We start from the raw sequence: 25,046 nt of genomic DNA on the forward strand, positions 1-25,046 counted from the left end.
TCAATCTGTCTGATCTAGACTCGTCAGGCCGACTGCCTTGTGTAATCAAGCCTAAGTGGAAAAACAGCAGCTCTCTGTTAATCACAACACACCAGCAGGCGGCCACCTCCTGCCAGGCCGCTGACAGGTATCCATTAACTCTGGAAAGCCACCTCAGATGGCCTGGCGGTCATGTTATTCTCACTGTTTTTTTTTTTCGTTACGCAGGAAACGCTCAGGAAATGCAAAAAAAAAACCCAACAACTCTGTGACACAAAGTGTAATTCAACAAAATATCTTTAATAGATATAAACATTTTTTACACATCACAGCTCAATGGAAACAGAATCACATGCCGTCACACATGTTAAGAATGAAGGTGCAGGGGTGGTCTGCTGTGCTACGGGGCCCGGGATTCATTTGTGTGACTCACCCTCATGATCTTTGTCCTGTTTTTTATTCCCTGTTTGTCTTTTATAATCGGCCCTTTCACTCTCCATTGTATCCCTCGCCAATTAAAGCAGAAATACATCAAAAATAATCTTAGAAAATAAGAATGAAGGTGCAAATTCTGATGAATATCAAATTCTCCTTATATACAGTTGCACAGTATCTCGAGTACAAAAGGAAACAGTTATGAGGCTTAAATAAGACTTTAAATTCAGGTCGGGCTTCTGAGCAGATTTACACGCTACAGAAAAGATCTGTAGCTTAAATTTTTAGGATTTACACAATATCTTACTCTGTAATCATATATCGAACAGTACCGATTTAACCTATGGAGAGAGTTGGGGACCAGAATGAGGCCTTTTTAGCATGCGATGGATTGGGGGGTGGGGGGGTGGGGGGGGGTCGGTTCCATGTAGCTTGTACATGTCGTCAACACTGGGTGGCACTGTCGATCACTCCACTGCAGCAGGCCGGACTTCGATAAAAAAAATAATTTGGATCGGAAGTTTGCAAAAACTTTGGATTTAAAGTATAAATTCTCTGATTATAATAAGAACATGCAGATCTCTAACTGCATATGGCTGATTTTTTTTCTTGGTCACCATCTTTGTCATAAATACTCTATTATTTTCATATCAAGGGCAGAGGTGCGAGAAAATAAATGTTAACATCACGTATTTACAATAATCTGAATAAGTGACACTGATCGGTCAATATCTACTATTATGGCACCAATATTGTTCTGTGTTATTTTTTTTACAATATATATGTTCTTTTTATCAGCTTGCGACCAGCAGTCCTATACATGTTTTAACTGCTCTTAACCGTCTAGTACTTAAACATTTGATACACTTTTACAATATTATTACATAGGCAGTACAGACAGGCACTTGACCTTACAGTGTTTACATTTATGTGCTATGCAAAGGGTCAGTCCGTCTGCGTCTACCTACCCACACTGCTACTGAAAAAAGCATAGTGTCGTACAGGGAGTGACATCTCCCATCACCTCGTATAGATTCTTTTCTCTTTTGGTTAGTAATAGAAAATGATCAGCGTCGTCATCACTGAACGTCTCAAACAGCAACTTAATCAACAACACACCATCACGTATTTCTTAGAAAGTGTCGACCTCTAACAGAGGAATATAGGACTGTTTTCACCAGCGCGCTCTCGTTTTAAATTACATCCAAGCTTTTTTTTTTTTAATTGGAAATCTGCTCATTTGTAATTAGGTTAGCCCGGGAGCTAAATGGGGACAGCAACTTTAAATCCCTTGAGGTTAGTTTTTCAACATCTTGCGGTCTCTGACATGCAGGGATACCAACAATCCATTAATCTGGACAAAAAGCATCATATCCGTGAAATTCAAAGGAAGGGAGTACATGCTGATTAAAACGAACACATGGTCTGGCACCACTGCTCCTTTTTCTTCTATCCCCCCCGTTCTGTTCCAAAACGTTTGTAATGGCATTTATACCGCTGATCCACAAGGCTGAGAAGGATGACATGTAAGTCCACGTTGGCACTGGTTTGTGAAAGCCCGAGAGCAACAGTTCACGTTGTGAGTTTGTATAAGTAATTCTGTCGTAAGCGTAGTGCTGAACAGGCGAGTCCAGCTCCGTTTGAGTAGTGGTCAGACTCCCCGAGTAGAGCAGCTGTGTCGGAGTTTGCATCAGTTCATGTCGATGGTGTTAAAGACCCACTCTGTGAACTTCTTGAGCTTGGCTGAGGCGCTGTAGGACTCCTCCAGGAGACGCTGGTTGTCCTCTCTCAGGCTCTCTATCTGAGCCTGCAGTGACGCCTTGGCATCCTTCTCCTGGTGGTGACACAGATTTTACATTAGAGGCCGACTGATACTCAGTGTCTGGGGTCGATATCAATAACAGGGAGTAAATAATGAAATGAAAAATCGATATATAGGTCTTCAACACTTTTTAAGGAGGAGCTCTCGCTCTTACTGAACCATAACCCACCTTCTTCAAGTCGTCCTGTAGCACCTTCACCATTGACTCTAGCTGGCTGACTTTCCCCATCAGGCAGGCTGGAGTCTCTCTGTAAAAAGGACAACCAGGAGATTAGCTGGTACAGACACTGAAACTTCAGAGTGAAGCATTAGTCAAAAGCTGCTGGCGCCAAAAACTACAGATGCTGATTTTACTGTTTAGCATGCGGTCAAACTGGGTAACCAAGACTGATTAGTGACATCAGCTGCAGTAGGGTTTGAGTGGACTGAAATCTGCAGAGTGTTCTGTGGCACAGTGCTGGACACTGGTGGATTAAAGCAAACACTGGTCCCGGGCCATGACCTCAGGCCTCTTACCCAGGCGACGGCTGTCTCAATGGGGCAGCCTGAGGCTCAGCCTGCTGGGGGCTGGTCGCTGCAGCACTCTCAGCTACGGAGCTCTCCTCTTGAGCTGCAAGGAAGACCAGCCTCTGCTCTGAATAAAATAAACAGTTAAAAGACATATAATTAGACCTGGAGAGAAAACAAATACAGACTTACACTGCCCTCTTGTGGTGAGATAAAAATGGCAGTCGGGTGTCTACGCCACACCTTCCAAATAATGCAAGTAATTAACCTTCCAGTGACTTCGAGAAGGAAATGAATACACGTGTGCCTACCCTCAAATGCCTTGGCGGCGTCTACCAGGTGGGCCCAGTCCAGTGGGCCATCTGCTCCAGTGCCAGGCAGGGGCATGAGGACAGGGTCCTGCAGCTGCTGCCTCTTCCTCTCCAGATCCAGCTCTGAGCTCTCAGGGGCTGACAGGTCTCCTGGGAGGGAGGAACAGGACAGTAAAACACTGGACAGCATGTTCTGCCTCCTGTTTATCCCATGACAGAAAAATAGAGAAACTGTGGAACCAACAGTGATGCTACATTTAAATGACTGACTGTATTAATTTAAGTTTTGGTATGTCTATATCCTGCTTTTTGATTACAAACCTTAGTATCTGAAGACCTACTACGTATTACAAATCATCTGCTTCATTACTTAATTAATATCTTTAGACAAAACTAATTCAACCTTCTCTATGATTAGCCGTAAATACTGAAGATTTACCCAGGGATTTATGTGATGCTCGCCGGCTTGCCCCGTGGCGAGTTGTGGGTGAGCGTGGCATGGTGGAGCAGCTGAACAGAAGGTCAGTAGGCGTGTCACGCTGTCCGCTGGAGGACGGTTCCCTCTGACCACCGTAAATACTCTCATCCGACAGGGTTCTCTGGATGGAGCGACGAGTGGGCGGCGGACCTGGAAACAATGGCTTCAGGTAGAGATGGAAACAGAAGAGTGACAGGACTCATGTAAGTGGAAAACACTGGAAATTGCATTTATTTGGTAGAAATACAAACACAAAGTAAACATGGGTCATGTTCCAAGTAGCAAACTATTAGCAAACTATTTAAGACTTGTTATACATTACTTAATTTACAAATTAGTATTAAGGTGTTACAGCTGTGTCCGGCTGATAGTTGCTAATTGTTGATACAGTATCAACATAACAGCAATTTGTAATCCCAAATGTGTATATATATTTTTAAAATCAAATTTAATTAATACATACATTTAAAAAATGGATTTCTATTTTTAAGTTCATGTTGGTTTGGTAAATTATTTGAACTTTCCACATTACACCTGGCAACATCAGGGTACAAAGACACCTGGTCAGTAACCATAATGTTACTAGCATCAGTATGTGCCACAGCCTTTCTCAGTACCTTCTCTTCACTTGTCGTGGGTGGAGGGCTGTCAAGTGTGATGAGCTTCTTCAAGTCTTCTTCCAGGCTGGACTTGGCCGTGTGCCGCTGGGGTGACTGGGAGCCCCGGAGGTTAGCCCTTAGCTGCGGCTGACCACCCAGCAGACCGTCACTCTGGTGCCGTCTGGAGAGAAAAGTGATTTAAGGAAGCGCAAAAGTAAAGTGTACTGGAAGTAAGGAATGTAACAGAGCATGCCTGTGTGTAAAGGTCATCAGCTTAAATTTCTGAAACACAGATTAGACTCTGTAGATGATAAGAAGCTATAAGTATCCCCTCAAAATGTGAAGTCAACATGCCCTTTGCATGACACTTCGCCACTTTATTGCTCTGACAGGAAAAAGCTGTGGTTTGTAGAGCAGCTGGATAGTGTGAAAACAGCAGTTGTCATCAACCACAAATTACGCAACTGCCCTTTGGGCCAAACAGTGAGACATATGATGCCTCGAATGAATGAAAATGGGCAATTATGTTTAGTCACCCTTCTCTGGGAACCAAAGGATTTGCTAACAAAAAGCATGGTGCTCCACCACATGGTGGCAGTGTTGCCCAAATAAGCATAAGCTCTGCTATTCAGTGAGCAATCAGTGGGCCAAATAATGACTGAATAGCCATTCCTTCTCCCGGTCTCTTGAACATTAATGCCAACAACAGCAGGATATATTTCTTCACTTTACTGAATTATCATTTTCACAATTTGCACCACACACTCACAGATGCGAGGCTGAAAATATTCCCATCTTACTTCCGAGTGCTGCCAAAGTCCACAGAGTTGACAGTGCCCCCAGGTTTCCTCCAGCCGATCAGGTACTTCGAGGTCGCTCCTTGACGAGGGTAGAAAGTCTTGCTCCCCGGGGACTGGCAGTTCTGGGACGTGGCCGACGTGCCCGGAGCTGCTGATTCGTCCTGTGGCGACGTGGGGCTGCAGCCCTGGCCCATCGGACTCCCTGAGTGGCCAGAACTGTGTGTGGGATAAGACGTATGCAGGGGTTAAACAAGGTGAAATAGACGTTGATATTTATGCATATGCATATTATAAAATATGTGAGCACCCAGATTAAGTGGCTGTAAAACGTCAGGAGTATTCATGTGTTGGCCTTTTGTTGTTTAATTTATTTCGTCCTTTGTTTAATTAGCATGACTGATGGAGCGTCAATATCTGTAATTTGACTAAAAATTAATTCCCCATGACAGTCACTTTTCAAGTTCAAACTGTAAAAATACTTTGGCAGCTACATTAACTTTTTGCATTCATAAACAGAACATAACCATATCAGTTTACCTGTTCCATCACTACTTATCTCTCCATCACTGCGGATAGGATCAACTTTTGAATTTATAGACGAAGAAAATAGGACACGGTGTCCTTGCACTCCATTTCTTCAAATAACACTCCGCCATAGCGCGACATAAAAGCTCGAGTTTTCAAACAGCGAGTTTTGTGTCTGGCTGCAAGTGCGCATGTATGTACGCATACTATAAAACAAAGCTGCCAATGTACAGGTCTGGTGGCGCTGAGTTATTTCTGGCTGAGTGAAGAAGAGAGGGAGGAAAAGCTTTGGTTGATTCAAAGGAAGTGGGATTTGGGAGAGGGGAAACAGTGCTGAGCTCACAGTCTGCGTTTCTAGCAACTTCAAGCACTTCCTTTCTATCATGGGCATCAGGAGACAGAGATACATAGAAATGCAAAACCACGCACACACACACACACATACACACACACAGCTATTTCATTCTTCCTCTCTGCCTTTGTTAATGCCAAACCGCAGAGCTTTGGACTTTTCCATCTGGGATGGTGCAGGATATATCCGGACTACAATGAATCACTGTCTGTTTAATGAAACATTGATGTGGGGGCAAAAAATTCCTCAGCTGCCTACAGCTGACTATAACAGAACAGCAACACACCTGGAGTGGGAGGCGGCATCACTCAGGCTGTAGGAGCCACTGTCAGGAACAAGGGGGAAGGCTGGCGGACTCTTCGCTGGGATCTCACTGCCTCCAAGGGCAAGAGAGTCTGGGGGCGGAGGTGGCGTGTCTGTGCCCCTCTGGCTGCTGCTTGTTGCGTCATCCTGCCACGGGATTTTGTCTTTGGCCCTGAAGGCACCGGTGGAAGAAGCTGTGCTGCTCTGTGTGGCAGTGAAGGATGTGGCGTCGATGCCGCTGTCGGTGGAGGCACCCTGAAGGTAGCCATTGAGCTCCAGATCGCTCCGCACGCCGGAACGCGAGCCCACCTCATACCACTTCTCATCGCTGTGGGCGGAGCTGGAGGCGTTGCTCGAGAGGGTGTTGCTGCTCGACTGGCTGGATGAATACGGAGCGTCCGCCTATTCAGAGATGAGAGAGCAAATCAAAAAATGATCGTGACTTGCTGTGAAATAAGAGCAGAGAAATCACATCAAATAATGAGTCTTGTTGACTCACCTTCGTGCTTTTGTTCGGAGAAACATGGCCGCCCTGCTCTGATGGCTGGAGTCGAGGGATTACCACCTTGGACACCACAGTGTCTGTGAGAAGCAAATAAATATGGGTACTGAGGTCTGTAGAGTGGTAGAGTAAGTAATGATCATGTTTTATTCCATCGCTAACACTGAGATCAGAGTTTCCGCATTCATCTTACCAACACTGGTTTTGTCCCCTACTCTTGTGGTCGCATCCCCCTCCCCGGTTCGGGACCATCCAACACCAGTGCCGGAGCCCGCTTTGATCCCATTGACCCCGTCACCTGCCACCTGCCGCATAGATGACCCAGGAGACTGGCAGTTGTTGTTATTAAACCTGGAGGGGAGATGAGGGAGGTCAACTATGCTGCAAAGGTAGTGCAACAGGCCAATTTATCATAAGAGCAAAGAGGGGTGGAGCGTACCCATCAGGCATAGACTTCTGCCTCCAATGGGAGGAGCCCATGGTGTCTGCGTAGGGAAGACTGGAAGGGGAGTTTGTGTTGTGCAGCGTGCGGCCCATCACGATGGAGCAGGCGAGAGCATAGTTGTCATTTCCGGGGGAATATCTGTGATGACACACAAATATGTCACTAAAGAAACAACCGGAGCAACAGCAACCAGAACGCTTTTTATAAAATCAGCTTCATAACAGTTTATATATTTGTTCTGGGACCTTTTGGGGTTGAGGGGTCGCCCGTCGCTCGACACACTCCGGGGAATGGCGGCGGGGTTGCGGTCGCCAAAGTCTGAAGGCGGAGCCTTGATGAGCGTGCCCCCTGTGCCAGCAGCGCGTGTTTGCGGGCTGGATGAGGTGCGCGGCCACTTGGTGTTGTTGTTGGTGGGCCGGAAGGGGAACTTTAACTCATAAGGCATGCCCTCCTTGTGGTTCTTGTAATCCACAAGTGGCATGTGGTAGATTTCGGAGCAGCCTCTGTTGGCACATGAAGCATTCACAGACAGAATAGTTTAAAACAGCCTCGATGGACAAGCACATTAGAGTTTCTCTTATATCTATTGATCATCTGTATCCACTAGGGTTGGGCAGCGTTTATCAAATTGGCATATGACAAAATGCTCCTTCACTTCTGAGATACCTCATTATGCAGCTCAGTGCTGGCAGTACAAGCTATAATGATGTGGCTGTAGAAACAGTGAATATTTTTTAAATATTTTTTGGGAAACAGTCCAGTGGATGTGAGCTGATCAGTGGCAAATCACAACTGCAACTATGTAACAATTAGGAATTGTTTATTTAGGAGGTTTAACATCTTCCAATGTCCCAACCCTAAACTTCCCCTCTACCTGCGTGGTGTGGAGTCCTCATGAGGGGGAATGATGACCACCCTGACAGTAACCGAGGTTCTGAGCAGGTCGATCATCTGCTCGTGGGACAGCGAGGCCACCGCCACCTTGCAGATCTCCACCAGCCGGCTGCCCTGCCTGAGCCCGGCCTGCCAAGCATACCCGTAGGGCTCCACCTCAGCGACGATGCCCTCAAAGTTGACATGAAAGCCCAGCTGGCCCAGGGCATTGCGGCGCAGGGTCATCTCTGTGGTCTGACTGCCCTTGGTCAAGAGCTACAGAACAGACGAGTAAAAGAAATGCGTAAATGCTTCTAACTTTTGCAGACAATTTATGACCAATCAGAGCAGCGTGGACTTTTCATGAGGGAAGCTTTAAAGGGACAAACACTAAAGTGTAGCGTTCAGATTATCGGATGTGTTTTTTAAAAATCAAAGCATGCAAACATTTTCTACAGCCTAAATAAAATAATGAACCTGAAAATGAGCAGAATACGGGATCTTTAAAATGCACCTGACACTATCTCTCATCCCATCCAAGGCGCGGTGAACATTTCAACCACATACTATGAATACTAAGCACTTTAATTTAAATTATTCTGCACATTCCCATGATAGCTGACTACCATTATACACCCTGTCTTGTTCTTCCTCTGACTGTGGGGAGTTAATTGAGAAGTAAACAGTAGTTAGTGCAGCCTGAGAGCAGATCACAGGAGGAGCAGATGTTTCCTGCAACAAAGACCATAAAAAAGGAAAGAAAAACCTCACAGTCCTACTTTAAGACAGGCACGTGCCAGTACTGGTAGCAGGCAGCAGCAAATGTACCGTTTACCACCAACTACAACTTTAATGTCACAAAACTGATCCAAATGCCTAAACAAAAGATACTGCTTTACCTCCACATATGCACCACACTGAAAGCCTCAGTGATGATATCATATCACCAAATTACTACGTATAATGCTCAGCTTGACTTATAATTATAGAGTCGACACAACAGCTGTGGCTTTTTGGTGACTGTATAATTTGAGGCTACACCCATATGTTGCTATAATAACATCAACAATATGTAGTTCTTATTTTTTTTCATGCTACTTGCTGTCAAGGAAGTGGTCGGATGAAATATCAGACATCACTGACACCACTGGAAAAAAATGTCACGAGGCACCTTTTGCCTACACACCTGCTCACTGGCTGGTTTATTCTACTGTTGTTGTCATCGTTATCTGTGCAGGATGCTCTTTCCAGATGACTAGACTAAAATGCAAATATGATGATTAAAGAATAATGCGTTCAGACAGCCAGCGGTATGAGGATTGTGGTGTTCATTACAAGCCGTTTGTCAGAGACGGGGGTGTGTGGCTCAGTGGAACCTCTGGTAGCTGCAGCAGATGGTGTGTGCTAATGAGATGTGCTGTCATAGACAGTAGTGGTGCCCCACTGACCTCCAGTCTTTTGACAACCTCTCCAAAGTCTTCTGTGTTGTTATTGATGGAGCGCAGTGATACACTCTCGCCGCGCTCATAGTAGATCTTCATGGAGGCGGGGCTCCCTGTCGACCACCCAATCACATCCCGCGTGGCGCAGTTAAACACCACCGCTTTGGCCTCCTGATCCAACAGGATGATGAAGTCATTAGAGATGGCCAGCAGGCACTCACGCTCGGCACCTGCGACCTGATCTTCAGCATGGACCTGCCAGGTCACGGCCCCCAGGCTCCGGAGCTCCGCCCCGCTGTACGGACGCACCTTCTCCCGTCGTTTGTGCGCCAGGGAGATGAAAGGGAACTTCCCTGTGGGCTCCACTGGAGTACTGGTCACGTGACGCTCCGCCAAGTCCCGCAGATACTCCTGCCGTGTGCGCGTCGCCATGGCACCAAACTTATCTGACTTGTGGGCCGCGTTCTCGGCGTTGATGACTTTGCTCAACAGGAAGTCCCTGAAGACGGTGGACTTGGGGAAGGTCACGCCCTTGGGGATTGGTGGGCCAAAGGAGGGAACGTCCTGGGAACGGGTGACGGCCACACTGCAGACAGAAGAAGAGGAGAGGAGGGTTTGAGGTCACTGCTGTAGTGTTAACAAACATTGTACACTCAGCAGCCACTTCATAAGGTACACTTGTACAGTCTTATACAACAGCAATGCCACAAATTCTACTTCCACAAAGCTTAGAATTTTTCAGTTGTTGCTGAAACTGTAAAAAAAAAAAGGTGATCAATTCTTTTTGTTGAGGTTGTGGAGGGTGGTGTTGTTTTAGAGTGCATGATACTGAAAGGTGTTCCTATTATTCTGCCTTTCTCATGTATGTAAATAAGCTGGCTCTCAATATGACGCAAACTACAACCTCGGTAACAAACAGGAAGTTATATTAATACCTCTCTGACTCAGTGTCAATCAAAACTGAACAGTATCATCTTTGTAAAGGCAGCATGTATGGCATAGCTGCTGTACTGGATCACCTCATGAATTGGTGCATTAGTTCATTTCTCATATTTCTATCATATAGTCACTTTCTTTCTTTGCATGCGCTAGCGTATGGTACTGTCTTGTACCACTTACAATTCTTTATTCTTTACCTTAATTCAGTTTATTTATTAATGTCTATTTCTAAACTGACATTTTTTTCATGTGGTTGCAATGGTTGCAAAACTATACAGCAAAACAAATTGGACAATTTCAATAGGATGCATTTATGTCTATGTGAAGACAAATACTGTACACCAAAATAAAATGACATAAAATATAAACTGCTTGAAAAACACATAAAACTTGTTATTCAGAACTGAACCGTGAAGCACTGAAAGCAAATCTAACCTCATTTTTTCCCTGATGCTTCTATAATCGGGAAAACTACACTGCACTGCAAGGACAAACAGCACATGGGCTTGTGTAAAAAAAAAAAAAAAAAGTGGAGACATCTTTACATAGTTTCCTCCGAGGTATTGTTGCCTTTGACCTGTTTCACTTGTGAGGATAAAGGAGGGTGTTAGAATTCCTCCAGGCAAGGCTCTCCTCCTGTTACCCTCTGCTGCTCCTATTCCATCTGCAAACAATGGCCGTCCTTGAGTTACTATAAATTAGTGAACAGGTGCAGGTGATGTTGTCTCATACCTGTTCATGAGAAAATGGGCTCGGTGTAGAACTAATTCAGAAGTGCAAGTGTGCTTTCAAACTGGCTGGGATTAATTTACTATGGGAGGAATAGTTTCTCAAATCAGCTGACAGCATGTTTATACCCGCTTTGGCTGTATTGTAATTTCTTCTGTAGAGGTTGTATAGAGGCTGTAAGTACACATTATGTATATTTTTATATATATGTATGTGTATGTATATGTATGTATAGTCAGTTGCATATACACTAAAAGCGCATGAGAAGCACATGAGAAAACTGGATAAGCTGATGTGACATTCCTGACAAGTGTCTATCCAGCTCATTTAACAGATAACGCAGCCATTGCCTGTAGCAGAAATGTTGTAAACCATGCCTGACTAGATGCGGCGTATAAATACCATACATCCAATCACAGCTGACAGGCCATCTCCCAGTGATGCTGACGCCCTGCCACTCTCTGCTACATCACGGTATGGAAGAAGCAGCGTCAGAGCGGCCAGAGCGGCCAGAGCGGCCAGAGCAGCCAGAGCTAGCGAGCACAAGCGGCCTATGCTTCCTAAACAAAGGTCTAGTTATGCAATCTGCTTTGCTGGCCCCGTGTGACTTTGAGGCAGCGGTTGAAAGCCACAGATTAGCACCCCGCTGGCCCCGGGCCACTTACTCCTCTAATGCTCTGGTCTGGCTCAATATGACCTGAGCATTATCCAAATCTCAGCAGCAGGCAACAACAGGCTATTAATAACGGGATGACTCGACAAATCACAACATGCTCTTCATTAATAGAGATTAGAGGAGTAAAGACACTACACCATTGACATAGTATTTCGTAAGAGTCATATGATGTGATGTTGAAGATCAAAACAAACAGTAATCTTTTTTTTAAGCCAGCCTGTCATGTTGGGTAATATATTATCCCAGAAATGCCAGGGAACAGACATTATTATTGACATTTAAGGACCGAATATAATATCATAAATGCATGATAATGCAAGCACACCTTTAAAGGGCGATTGACTTTTAATTCATAATATTCAGACACTGGAATTGGAATATAAAAAAGTTATTTAACAACATTTCTTAAGTAAAATAAAACCCACTTAATCAAAACAATCATCAAAATGTGTAAAAATGCTGATGCAGTAGGGAAACAGTAGGGGAACCCTGCTAGTCAATCTGGCATCATGTTTACTGAAATTATCATGTTAACAAACACGCATGTAAACACAACAGGCAATATCAAGGTAAGCAAATATGATCAAGTTTGTGTACATTTATCTGTAGTTGATACAGTAAGGTAAGTGCGGTAAGTTGATAATTACTGTGACAGACCGATGTGTACGTGTGTGAAAATCTGCATGGCTGCAGTGTGTTTCTATGTTTGCAAACATGCAGCTAGTGCTCTGCTGATATCCGCAGAGCGCATGGTATGTAAGAGCCGGCAAAGTCAAATCCCTGCGTCGACTACACAAACCAACGCACCAACTCAAACACCCATAACTCACCTCCTGGTTTCATCAAAAAGCAAACATGCTCCTCACAGCATTACTGCACAGAACCCTGAATCTTCTGAGAAGCAGATTTCCCAGCTGACGATAACTCAGTTCTGTTCTGTAGCTGCAATCCAGCACTCAGTAATGGTGTAGCAAATCCTTGCACCCTCTGCTCTCTTGTCGGGACCCAGATTTTTTCCCCCAAACCGTCGGGAAAAGCATCCATGAAAAGACTTGTGACCAACAGTCAGGAGGGAAGTCTTAGCATATGGTGCCTCGATCCACAGAGTATGAGCAGCAAAGGTTGGGAGTGTGTGTGTGTGTCTTTGGGTGGGGTAGCTAGATTGTCCTCAAGGATTCGGTGTCTCGCGCCTCTCCATTTCATCCATAGGCCAAACCAGGAGAACAAGCGTTTCACTCCCAGAGTATAAACTAGAAAAACACCTCCTTCGGGCAAAAAGCAAGCTGAATGAAGGTGTCCAAGTCGATGGGGATGGATTGGCTGGTCAGAAAAAAAAAAAAAAGACAACAGCAAAAGTACTTGCCAGAGAGCTGAAAAAATTGGGCTTGAAATAAATTAGCCCAAATTTGATGCAAGTGTGAGCTGAGAGACAGAAGGCTGCCCTGACCCGTCCGATCCCGAGATGGACTGTGCAAGCACTGAGGGAGCTCTCAACAATCCTCCCTGCTCACATGCATGTCCGGGTGAAGAGAGCACTTCATGTGCATGGCGCTAACTCCTTCAGACCATTCCAGCTCACGCTGCCCAAAGGCAAAGTGGCAGGCAGGGAGAAGAGGAGGAGGAGGAGGAGGAAGAGGAGAAAAGGGGGGGAGAGGCTTGTATTATACGAGTGTGTGAAGAGTGAGCCTTTGAGTGAATTAGCGTGCATGGGGGGAAAAGTGCGCGCATGTGTGTGTAACTGTGTGCAAGTGAGCATGAGAAAGAGGTAAAAAAAAAAGAAAAAAAGGGAGAAACGCGAGTGACAGGGAGCAACTATGTGTGTATAATATCTGTGTATGCAGAGCACAGAGAGTGTGTGTGCGGTGGGGTAGCGGTGCATAAGTGTGAACAGTGGCACAGAGTTGCAGTCTGATCATCACGAGGCAGAGCGGGGGAGAGGAGAGGAGGAGGAGGAGCAGGAGGAGGAGGGTATCCCATCAGTTCGGCAGCTACCGCAGCACTAATCTACTCGATTTGACTATAATCAGACAAATTTATACCCGGGCAGACACGCAAGAAGACATGAGCAAAGAGGGGGGGGGGGGGCAGTCACGCAACAGGCTTTTTATGTTTGACCTATGCCTTCCAGTCAAAGCTTTTGTCTTAATGCTACTGTAGCTGAAAAGCAACAACACTGCTGGTAGCACTGGGGCTTTTAAGGGTCCTGTAAAAAGGGCCCAGTTCTGCACTCAGACGGAAAGTTACAACCAGATTTCTATTCAACATCGCTGCTGGGTTTTGGTCAGTCTGGCCTACTTAAAACTGTAATGAGTGTCCTTAGTGTCTAGATACGGTCATATATATTCATAGCTGGTGGGCTAACCTCAACCTCTCAGTTCTCTGAGACGTTAAACTGGAAACCTTTCCAAGGCTTTTGGTAGGATGTCAAATTTTTCAAAACCTTTACTTATCCAGGAAGAGGTTTTGTTCAGCAGACATATACCACCACTGCTTTTTCCTCCTTGCTTCCTTCAGTAGGCAAACACAAAACCACACAGTAGGGCTGCAACTCTTCATCTCATTCATCAATCTGTTGACGATTTTCTCTGTTAATCAATTAGTTGTTTGGTCGATAAAATGTCAAAAAAATTGCAAAATATGTCGATCACGTCCAAGAGGGTGTCCTTAAATGTCTTGTTTTACCCACAAACCAAAGATATTCAGTTTATGGTCATAGAGGCCAATATTCCCATTAAAGAGAATTCTGACTTCCTGACTTTTGACCTTTTTTCTTTCAAAATGACATAAACAGATTGATGGTTGCAGCTCTAGAATATTTACTTGTGTCGAAGAATGAAAGATTTGGTGGCATTTCCATTCTGGTCTTCACACATTTACTGTACGCCTCCAAGTTTAATGGGTTGCACATTTCGACCCACCTGTAGCACGTGTTGTCCGAGCAGGGATCGTGCACCCGTACGATGATGAAGACGTGCTGAAAGTGAGAGCGGATGGCCTTGGGGGTGAACGGGTGAGCGCCGGGCTCCTGGAACACGATGGTCACAATGTCGTTCCCTATGTGCCTCTTCCTCAGCAACTAGAAAAAAAACCAACCAATTCATATTTACAGAAGTATGGGACTTGAATCTGAAGCAAAGTCGGGAAATTCTATTCAATGACAAAACTGTGCAGACAATAAAGGTTTCTTTGGAAGTAAAGGTGGATGGGAATAAAATCTGATACTGCACACAAGTCATATTATGAATTTCTCTGATTTGTCAAAGGAGTTTTCCATTTCCTGATACACGACTAAAGGTACAACACAAAGGCTGGGCTTCCCATCCTTACCTGTTGTTTGTTGTTGGGTGTGTAAGGCAGCAGAGTCGACACATGGAACATGAGCTCATAGTCCTTGAAGGTCGTGTACAGGGAGTGAGTGCCCGTGGAATCCGCTGGAGGAAAAATAGCAAGGCTCATTGTACAATTACTGCCATCCATCTCTCTCACACATGTGTTTGTGTGTGCTCAGTGTTTTCTGTGTGAGACAGGATGCAATTTCACCCAAACAACGATATGAAATGGAGTACGGTGGCTCAGTGTTAGCCTGGATAAGATGGCTGTCAAAACCAACGCTCAATCAACACTTTTACTTCAGTGTTAATAAATGTTTAACTGATTCTGCTTTTATACAGTGTGTCTTTGTGGATAACAAGGCCATAAAACAGAAATTATTAGCTTATTTCATCGTATATAATGGCCAAACCAACTTTTGTTTTAGTCAGAGTTTAATTATGGATTGAAATAATTTTTTGAAAACCCAACATGTCCCAGTGTAATATCCAAGAAGCTGCAATTTTCTGATAAAATAAAATGCGTGAGTAAGCTTCATCATAATCAAGTACTGTGGTGCTGCAGATGTGTCCTGACCTGCAAAACTTGTTCTCCAGTAAACCAGTTTGTCAAGTATAGATCTCAACAGATGTCACATCATCATAAGCTTATAGGTTTATTCAGTGGAAATGTATTATGAAATATAATTCTCAATCGTAATATCTCTCAAAATTAAAAACTTTTTTTTTTGTGTTTGACCAAATCTTGCAGCTCTAGTTTTAGTCAAGATGGATTCCTGAAACAATGATGCAGTGACTGTACAATATACAGTATTGCAGTCATTCGTAGTGAGCAGATGCATCAGAAGAAACGAAAGTGAAAGTGTCACAGGAGCACATTGGGTCCAGTCAAAGTAAATATTTGACCAGGGGCAAGACCAAGAGGCAAAGTACAAGTACTATGAAGAATAATGCAACGTGATGGGAGGGGAATCCCTAAATTTAACCACGACCTGCGTTTGAGAATCAAGCCCTTTCTTTCACTGCTAAAACTACCTTTACCTAACTAACTTAATAAGTTGAGCTAGGCGGCAAAAGACACAAAGTCTTCAGTCTTTTGCTGAGTGTGATCAAGCATCAGATCAGTGACAACAATTTGTTGCTTTAAACGTCCACTGTGTAGGCCTTTGTGGCAAAAACCTGAAAACTATCTTCTTACCCTCCCTTACGGTGACCACTTGATAATTGCAAAAGGTTGTCTTTAAAGCCAGTTAGAGCCCGTTTGGTTTGTTGGTTGTGAGCCACTGTAGAAACATGGCAGTGCAACATGGTGGACTCAGTGGACGATATAAGATGGTCAGTCTCAGGTCACGAAAACACAGTGATTCATTTTCAGGTAATTAAACTAATCATAAATCTCCTTAAATGCTACAGAACCTTGAAAGATGCATCATAACCTGGGTCACTAATAGCACAAGTTCTGTGAGTGATCTAGAGATGTGTTTAGGAGGCATTACTTTTGGTATCCAGCTGGGCTCTGTACTTGGTGAAACCCTTGAGGCGAACGGTGTCCCCCAACAGCTGGAGGAACTCTTCCAGGGCCGGGCCAGCCATCTCGTTGTTGTACATCTCCTCCTCGGTGCTCTGACCTGCTCGGCAGTACATCACCCCCACCTTCACCTGAAAACTAAGCTGGGGAGCAGAAAAAGAAGCCGACGCAGTATTTCTTTAACAGGTCACGTTAGGATGGACAGCAAGAACAATAAATTCCACTTCTGTAATAATTCAGGCAAGCAATTTTACAGAGCAGAACAAGGTGTGGAGCTTTATCCTCCTACCCCTTGTTCATCCAGTTTCATCAGCTGCTCAGTGACTTTGGGTGTGTTGAGGGCCAATCTGAGGCAGGACAGATCCAGCTCTGGCAGGAGGTACTCCAGCACCTCTTTGATAGGCAGACCGCGGGTGGTGCCGTGCTTCGAGGTGGAAGGCACTGCATCCTCCAGGATAGAACCTCGAAGGGTTGTGAGCTGAAGAGATGGAGACAGGGAGAGGAATGTGAGAAATGGAAAGAATGCATCTCAGGAATCCTTGATGTGCCTTGAACTCTCTCGAAGATGGAACACACTGATAGCAAAACATGCCAGAGAAGACATGAGGGAAAAAAACCCAACAAGTCCCTGCAGGTTTTTAAAGCAACACCATCCTCTTAGTGTGGTCTTAAAAAAAGCTGACATGAGACAACAAGACAATTATGACTCAAGGCCCTGGGTAAATAGAAAGTCGAACTGAGGAAGAAGAGGTGGGAGGGCTGGTCCAAGCATTCTGTGTACACAGAGTGTGCATTGTACTGGGCTCTGGGAGTGAACTCAATCGCTCGGCTACCATGAGCAGCTGGAACGGACCGAGACTTTCTCTCCTACAAGCTTGAGGCCGTGCAGGGACCATTTACAATAGAGCTGTGTTCACCATGTTTGGAAGGTAGGATCGGGGGCGGGGGTCCTGTGGTACTTCAGTCTAAAGTGAGGGGGTTTAATCACATGCACCTGTCCTGCTTCAGTCCATAACAAACAGCCTCAGGCAGGTGCCTTAACCTCTGTCTGGGAATGTTCGTCCATGTTATAAATCCCATAACCCAAAATCCCAAACCAAACACAGACGACAGGGGCCAACATAGCAACTAAATATGACAGTCTATTTTTACTGAAACACAGAACCACACAGTGGTTTGAGGTTGCTGGGCACTGACAGGCCTTGGAGGCTGTAAGATAAGTGCTCTTCTTAAAGTTTCTTCACACATTGCTGATATTGGGAGACAGCTGAATAGCCCGAGGGCGAGTTACATAATAAGAAGAGGGCTGAGACTGGTTTTACCTCGAGCTGGTACATGCTATAAAGAAATTTAAAGACCTTATATGTACATAAACAGGACAAGATCCAAGCAAGCATGTCTGTCTCATAACACATAGACAACAATAAAATTATTACAACATTAATCTCTTTCCACAGACTGTATAAAGTATGGATGTAACCTCTGTGACATCCCCACTGAAAAGCCATTGTGGAGCGCAGTGTGTTTACTCCGGCCTTCACCATCTTGGCAGTGCTGACTCCCAGCTGATCCAAAAATGAGCATTGCAAGCTGAGGTAGACTGGTTGCTAACAGCTAGCTAGACTGCTAGCAGCTAGCTGCCACTCAAGGTGGCACATGCATAACTTTAAGCCTTAATACAATTCAAATAAGTGAGTTATATAGCTAGAATTACGACCTTGTGGCAGTATGCCCTGGAGGCCAGTCAAGTTACTGTGCTGAGCTATGGCACTAATAGGCAGAACCTTAAGCAAAATATTTTAACCTCTGACCCTTTGTATATAAAATGTCATAACTTAGCATAATTGTATCCTATTGTGTGTGTGACGTGTGTGTAAAACTGTATTGTGAGTATTGAAAGAAATATTGAGTAATGGCTAAAAATGTGTTTGTGAAGTCACAGTGACCTTGAACATGCCCATTAACTTCTAATCAGTTCAACCTTGAGTCATAGTGGATGTTTGCACCAAATTTAAAGAAATTACCTCAAGGCCTTCAAGGCATTGACTTAGCCTAGAGGTTGTGTCTCTTCTCACCAAAATCACAATCCCAGATTGCAAAAATAACAACTGACTGCAGCAAAAAATGCTGGGAGCAGATTCCTTCCACAAGATGAAGGATTTATGTGATCTGGTGTGGAGGTTGAGGTTGGGGTGTAGGAAGGATAGGACACTATTACTGACCTCGCTAGTTCTGAAGATGAGGCGGTAGTTATACTGCTGGCCGTGATCCTTGTCTTCCTCCAGCTTCTCCCGGCGTAAGCTCACCGCTACTGGACCCAAGGCCTCGTCTATCCCAAAGTAGTTCCAGTGGTCTGAGGTGGACGAAGTGTCAGAGAAATGGGCATAATGGCTTGTTTTAAAAAAATACATGTGACTTAAACAGGTAAATGTATCTTACCTCTAAGATAGAAGAACTTTCTGTAGTAGTAGGCTCCCAGGTCCACGTGCTCCACAATATACTGTTTGCCCTTTTCGCTGAGTGTACTGGCGCCTTCCTTCGGTCCCTCTAACACTGCTACTCCAGCATTTGTGCAATGCGTGCTTACAGATGTTTCATACATGCTTACTTCCAGGCTCCCTGAGCTGCCGTTACCTGCCCCACCACCCACTAGTCCATGATAACCTGTCCCGCCTACTCCCAACCTGCGCCTCCCGTTGCCATCTGCACCGATCTCATTGCGGAAGCAGGGGCAGCTTAGCAGCATTTCATTGCTCTGTTCGTCCCCCGCTTCCAGACCAGGACTGCCCCTGTTACTGAGCTCTTCCTGGCTGCCGCTTGGGGAGCTGTAAGGCAGGCTATGTGTGGACGAGAGGGTAGAGGTAGCCGAGGCTACGGCAGCAGCAGATGCCCCAGTGGTGGTGTTTTTCCTCTTGCCCGCCACCTGCCGCAACTGAGTAACTTCGTTGAGGTCAAACAGCATGCTCTGAACGTCATAGTGGGCAAAGCCTCTCTGACAGACCCAGGGCTTGAAAGGGAGGCCAATGTCCTCTGTCCGGCTGTCCTCTACGTCAGACCCTGCTCTGGGGGAGTCCGACTCACCCCGTACGCTTCGAAGTTTACGGAATATAGACTCACCCCCTGTTTCAGATTTAGTTCTTCTCTTTGGGGGCTTATCTCTGTCCTTGACTTTATGGGGCTGGCCGTCTATGCTATCATCCTGAAGATCAATGCTGGCCTGCTTGGACCCAACATTCAGCATGTCCTCAAGTTTCTCTGGAGCAGGGCTACGCTGATCAACTTTTCCCCCTTGATAGCCTTTAAGCATTTCAAAGAAGCTCTCTCCAGAGGCTCCATGCTGATCTATCGAGGAGGTGCTACCATATTCGCGATGAAGAGGGGACCATTTAGCTCCCGATGTTGGACCCCAGTCCTCTCCACTGTCTCCGCTGCCTTCCATCTCACTGATAGTCATGTCACTGTTGCTGCGCTGACGAATGCGTCTCTGTCGTGGGTTTCTATGTGCAGGACCTCGGTAGTCTCCTGGGGCAAGGTAACGTGTGTCGGGGCTGTAGTTGTTCGCTGTGGTCTGGGTTCGATTCTTCAAAGTGTTGTGGATGTTACGCAGCATTGATGAGTCCTGAGGGCTCATTATAGAGCCTAACTTAATGTGACTTTTTCCAGCAGAGGACACACCAGAGTTCTCAGGCTCTGAGTGCCACATAACCCCTGTAAGGTCTTTTCTTGGTGGCCAGTCTGCCACACGAGCCCGTACACCCATTTTAGGCACTCCTGTACTCACAGTGGCATGGACATTGTCTGTGCGGGTTGGCACAGCCCCTCCGTTGGCCATGCGGAGGTGGCGGGTGTAAAATTCATCAGTGGCGGGGATGGTACCCCCAACAGTGCGCTCCATGGGTGGGCACTTCAGGCTGGTCATTACACCAGTGCCAAATGCTAAAGGCACTTAGCAGGGGGACATGGCTGCTTCTGGGATGGGATGTGGCTCCCTGACTTCATGTGCAGGTTGATTGTCTGGATCAAAAAGCAAAGAGGCAGAATAAGGGAAGGGGCAAGCCCACCCCTTCAGCACTCAAGTCTGCATGCTGTTTCCTCAAATGTGTCCACCATGCTTTCTATATATATACATATATATAATCCTGAAAATAGAAAAGGAAAAAAAAATCAGAACACAGAGTAAAAGCAGATAATCAAAAACATACCAGTTTCCTGACACAAACAACATATACAGGACTGGAAATGAGAGAAAGCAAGCTGGAAACAGGTTCTAAACAAGCTGTTGAAATAAGATTTTGGAAAGCCAGATGACGTTACACTTGACTGTCTTTGATCAGCACCCTGTTACACTCTCACTGTTATGGTAGAGAGCACAGAGGTAATCAACAAAAAACTAAATATCTAAATTATATCTCTATCTCTGATTCACTGCTCTGAAAATGTACTTATTCCCAACACATCTCAGCTCTTTTCTTGTAACCTTTCCTACGACAATTAATGTGTCAGAGCCATCTATACAAATATGCAAACATGTCCTCTCTGTAGAAAGTGACAGGTTTATATAGATGGAAACCTGCCTGCAGAACAGAGTATGGGTGTTGTTTTTTCCCCTCCTCTGACAGCTTTTTACGAGCCAGCATAAAGTCACTGACGTGTTCAATTTTAGATAAAGAAGAGGGCCTATTTTCCAAACCAATTTCAGAATAAATGTTGAGGGGGAAACATGAAAGCCCCGGCAAATTCAGAAATAACTTCAACAATGCATCTTTTTTTTCTTCTTAAAAGTCCGAAAGAAATGATGCCTTTGCTCTGATCAGTGAGTTTATCTAAAGAGAGTGGTAAAGATGACTTAGTTTGCAATTTGATATACCTGTTCGGGACTTATGTCATATCAAAGATTACATAATAGTAAGAGAAATCTGGATCTACATATGTACCTCTGAACGTCCCTGTGTCCCTAACTCTTGATTGTCCGACCATCCTTCCTTGTTTAGCAGTCAACATTTGTCAGTTCAAATACAGAGTTGCAGTTTTCTCAATCAAATATTCCAAGCTGCACATCAAAAAAGCGAAGGGGCCCTTTGAAAGTCAACTTAGAAGTAGTGAGTTATGATCCTCTGTCTGACAAATCAGGCCAATTTGGCAGTGAGACACTGGGGGAGATTAAGGCTCCACTCTCAGTCAGCCCTGCCTGGCTGTGACTGTGATCACATTAGTCGCTAGCAATCAGTGCACTGTGACGGGCCTACAGCACAGGCGTCTTCACACTACATCCCAACATCTGGGCCAAGTATACATAAACTGAGACGAAATTCATTTGCCTTTGCTTTAAACAAGACAAATGATCAAATCCATGTATCTTTTCTCAGACATAGAATTAAAAAAGAAGTGCATGATTATAATAATACCATGTGATAAACGTTACCACACTGGCACAGTCTGCTGTGACATGGGTCAAATGTTCCTTAGACAATACAGCCTGTTTGATAATATCAACAACAATACACAAGTCAGAAAAAGAGGGCAAATGTGTGTAAAATCTCTAAGCTCTGGAGATGATTCAGTTTGCCCGAGGCAAAGCATCCGGAGTCAGCTTTTCTTCAAAACATGGAAGATTGTTTTCTCACAACAAATTTCTAAACCTGTGCATTTTATGCAGCAGAGGCTCCATCTGTCAGTCCAATATCAAGCAAAAGCAAGCAGCGTCAGATCTTGAGGTTGGACTAACAGCCATAAGGCATAAAATTATGCCTTAGTCTTACTACAATATCATACTGTTAGAGTCTAACAATGCGTTGAACTGTTATTTGGTGTAGAGCTCAGCCAATGCTGGATTTTTGCCCATATGCCAATACGAATACTAAGGAGTGAAAAATTCAGACTGACCCCATGTCTGCAGATATTCTTTATATACATTTACATAAACACACATTTTTTGCAGTGATTCCTCAAACACTTATGACAATGATCTGTACTGGGGGCAGGATATTTTACAGTTTACAATAAAAAACTTAGGCATTCATAAAGATTAAAATATTACAACATATTGGACTACTTATTACAAACTTTTTTGAACCAGAATCTGAAAGCAGTGGTGAACAAGGTCCTCAGACAGGAAAGTCATTATTGAGAGTTTCATACGGAGTTCAATGTCCTACCAACACTCTGATAATAAGCTGATAAGAGCAAAATGATCTGCATAATACCATCAAAGGATAAAATGGACAGGGCAATTTAAAGATTCAAACCCAGGATATGACAGCTTCATGGTTACATGATGTGTAATCTTGAGCCAGAGGAAATTTAAAAAAAAAAACATGAATGCAAGTATCGCCACTGTGATCTTTCATCTGTCACATAAGAAAGCTTCCCAACTATACACTCTTCTACTGAGCAGGCACCCATTCTTTGGGGGATGGGAGTAAAGTGTCTCGAGCAGATTAATAAAAACTCATTAAGTAATGTAAAAAAAAAAACCTCATTCATGTCCTACTAACACCCTAAAGTGTCTGACATGAATGAGGGTGAAAATAGTCAGGGAGAGTATGTTAAACTAGACGTCCTGTCCCAGAGTGTTGAGCTTCATTCCCTCATGCTGCCAAGTGTCCACAGGGACATACAGAAGACTAGAAGCAAAACACACACACACACACGAGAACACAACACACACGTCCCAGAAAACAGGCCTCAGTCTTTTTCTGATTAAACTAAAAAATGTGGTGAAGATACTGAGAGAGTGTGTCTTGTGAACGTTTGTGTGACAGAGGAAGACTAAGAAAAGAAAGACCAACAACATAACACCTTCCAGCCAATCCCGTCACCCTCTATCCCTTGCCTGCAGATTTACACAGAGCCATTTTTTCAGTTTATGTGACATGTCCGGACAGCTTCAGCCTGTTGACTAAATGAGGTTAACTTTCTGTAATTGGTGCTCTGACCTCCCAGCTGGACACGTTAGCCCGCTGAGAGATGAGCTACGCAGTGGTACAGATGCAGACGAAATGGTGGTGATGTTGTGCCATATTTCTGAGGTGTTACAATTTGTTGTTCTGGTTGTAGGCACAAGTCTCGGCACAGAACTCTGCGCTCTGATAGAGCAACATGCCCCTGTGGCGACTCAGCCTGCATGTGTTACAGATGACTCAGAAGCTACTACATGGAATTACAGGTGGATGACAGAAAGCAGTCAGTCAGAAGGACACATGACAACTGACGTGTTATGAATCACAGGCATGAACCTAGAGTCTGAGTCTTTCAGACCTGACTCACAAATATCAGAGTGACTGAAAGAACGAGTCCTTAGTCATCATCAAGACTCAGCATGGAGCGCTAGACATCCTCAAAGCCAGGGCGTTCTGGAGGGGAAGCACTGTTGCTGAGCTAGCTTGGCTAGCTGATGTCCCAGAAAGAAAGGACAGCATGCTGGAGTTGAAAGACTCTTCGTCCTGGGTTTCCAAACACAGGGCGAATGAAGTTTCCCAGTAGACTGGGCAAGTGTCTCCAAAGCTGGGACAAAGGAGCTGAAGGATTGCCCTACAAGCTTGTAATTACTGTGTGCTTCAATGGGGCTAAGGGGCTGTTTGGCTGACACCACTGGCTTTCAAACAGGCACCCTACCATTTAGCCCAGTGGCTCTCCCTGTGTCCTAATCTTTCCCCGCTCTACGGGCTGACTGGGCTGTTGGGCAGCAGGCACAAAGGTCCCTCTGTCCTGGCTTGGGCAGGACTGGGGCCCCATTCCAACATAGTGAAGTCTTTGAAAACTGCCTGGCACGGGAACCTCACTATGGCTGTGTACACGAGTCCTGCCAGGAAAAGCCAAATTAATTAGATGCGAGGGGAACGGGAGAGGCAGAGATGAAGCAAAACACTGAATCAAAAGTTGGAAACAAGGGAAACAGAAGCTTCAAAGAACTAGAAGGATACACGATGAGGATCGGAAAGCAGAAGAACGGCTCACCTAGAGAGGAATAGGCGCACAACAAAAATCAGAAAAGTGAAGCGCTGATCACATCAAGATCATTCGACTGTTATGTAATCCATGGACTTGATATTGCAACACATATCCATGTCACAAAACAGAGATTTGAGGAAGTGACATGGGAAAACCCTTTCTTTTGTAACCACTGACATCAGCTACATAAGACTGCGGTTTAACCTCAAACTCCTCACCTTACCAAGTTGTTTGCTAGGTGTAGTCTAGCCACAGCAGATGCACAGGAAGTAACAAAGCATCTCTACCACTCCCCTGTCTCCATCTGTTTTGCTCTGTTTTTTTTAATGCCTGCTCCCTCCGCCTGTACGTGCATCTGGCTGTGAACCAGGCACAAACCTGCCTGTCTGACTGAGCAAACCTGAGAACCTGACACCTCCGGAGAAAAACAGGCAGGGTTGCTGGCAGACAAACGATACTAGCGTCACCCAACCGCGAACTGAGATCCTGGAATTCCACCAATTTCAGTAGAGGAAGTGATGA

The 25,046-nt window shown here is 44.9% G+C and overlaps 1 protein-coding gene and 1 long non-coding RNA gene across 2 annotated transcripts in view; one reads left to right on the forward strand and one right to left on the reverse strand.

The window, feature by feature from the left end:
• Positions 1 to 258: 258 nt before the first annotated feature.
• LOC119004716 (signal-induced proliferation-associated 1-like protein 1) overlaps positions 259 to 25,046 on the reverse strand; it is a 38,826-nt gene continuing 14,038 nt past the window's right edge. The window contains exons 2-21 of the mRNA XM_037071885.1: positions 19,014 to 20,713; positions 18,797 to 18,927; positions 16,864 to 17,052; positions 16,543 to 16,717; positions 15,045 to 15,148; positions 14,636 to 14,793; positions 9,380 to 9,959; positions 7,933 to 8,207; positions 7,304 to 7,561; positions 7,053 to 7,196; positions 6,807 to 6,964; positions 6,611 to 6,693; positions 6,095 to 6,513; positions 4,932 to 5,147; positions 4,150 to 4,312; positions 3,494 to 3,695; positions 3,055 to 3,204; positions 2,753 to 2,870; positions 2,406 to 2,484; positions 259 to 2,248 (exon numbers count right to left, since the gene is read on the reverse strand). Coding sequence (XP_036927780.1) covers positions 2,105 to 2,248; positions 2,406 to 2,484; positions 2,753 to 2,870; positions 3,055 to 3,204; positions 3,494 to 3,695; positions 4,150 to 4,312; positions 4,932 to 5,147; positions 6,095 to 6,513; positions 6,611 to 6,693; positions 6,807 to 6,964; positions 7,053 to 7,196; positions 7,304 to 7,561; positions 7,933 to 8,207; positions 9,380 to 9,959; positions 14,636 to 14,793; positions 15,045 to 15,148; positions 16,543 to 16,717; positions 16,864 to 17,052; positions 18,797 to 18,927; positions 19,014 to 20,493 — 5,226 coding nt within the window. The 5' untranslated portion in view covers positions 20,494 to 20,713 and the 3' untranslated portion in view covers positions 259 to 2,104. The remainder of the gene's footprint in view (positions 2,249 to 2,405; positions 2,485 to 2,752; positions 2,871 to 3,054; positions 3,205 to 3,493; positions 3,696 to 4,149; positions 4,313 to 4,931; positions 5,148 to 6,094; positions 6,514 to 6,610; positions 6,694 to 6,806; positions 6,965 to 7,052; positions 7,197 to 7,303; positions 7,562 to 7,932; positions 8,208 to 9,379; positions 9,960 to 14,635; positions 14,794 to 15,044; positions 15,149 to 16,542; positions 16,718 to 16,863; positions 17,053 to 18,796; positions 18,928 to 19,013; positions 20,714 to 25,046) is intronic.
• Positions 17,217 to 18,357, forward strand: LOC119004717. The gene is made up of 2 exons (XR_005070279.1): positions 17,217 to 17,503; positions 18,032 to 18,357. It is a non-coding gene; the product is annotated as an uncharacterized LOC119004717 (long non-coding RNA).

This window comes from Acanthopagrus latus, chromosome 16 (genome assembly GCF_904848185.1).
Source record: "Acanthopagrus latus isolate v.2019 chromosome 16, fAcaLat1.1, whole genome shotgun sequence".
NCBI classification, from domain to species: Eukaryota; Metazoa; Chordata; class Actinopteri; order Spariformes; family Sparidae; genus Acanthopagrus; species Acanthopagrus latus.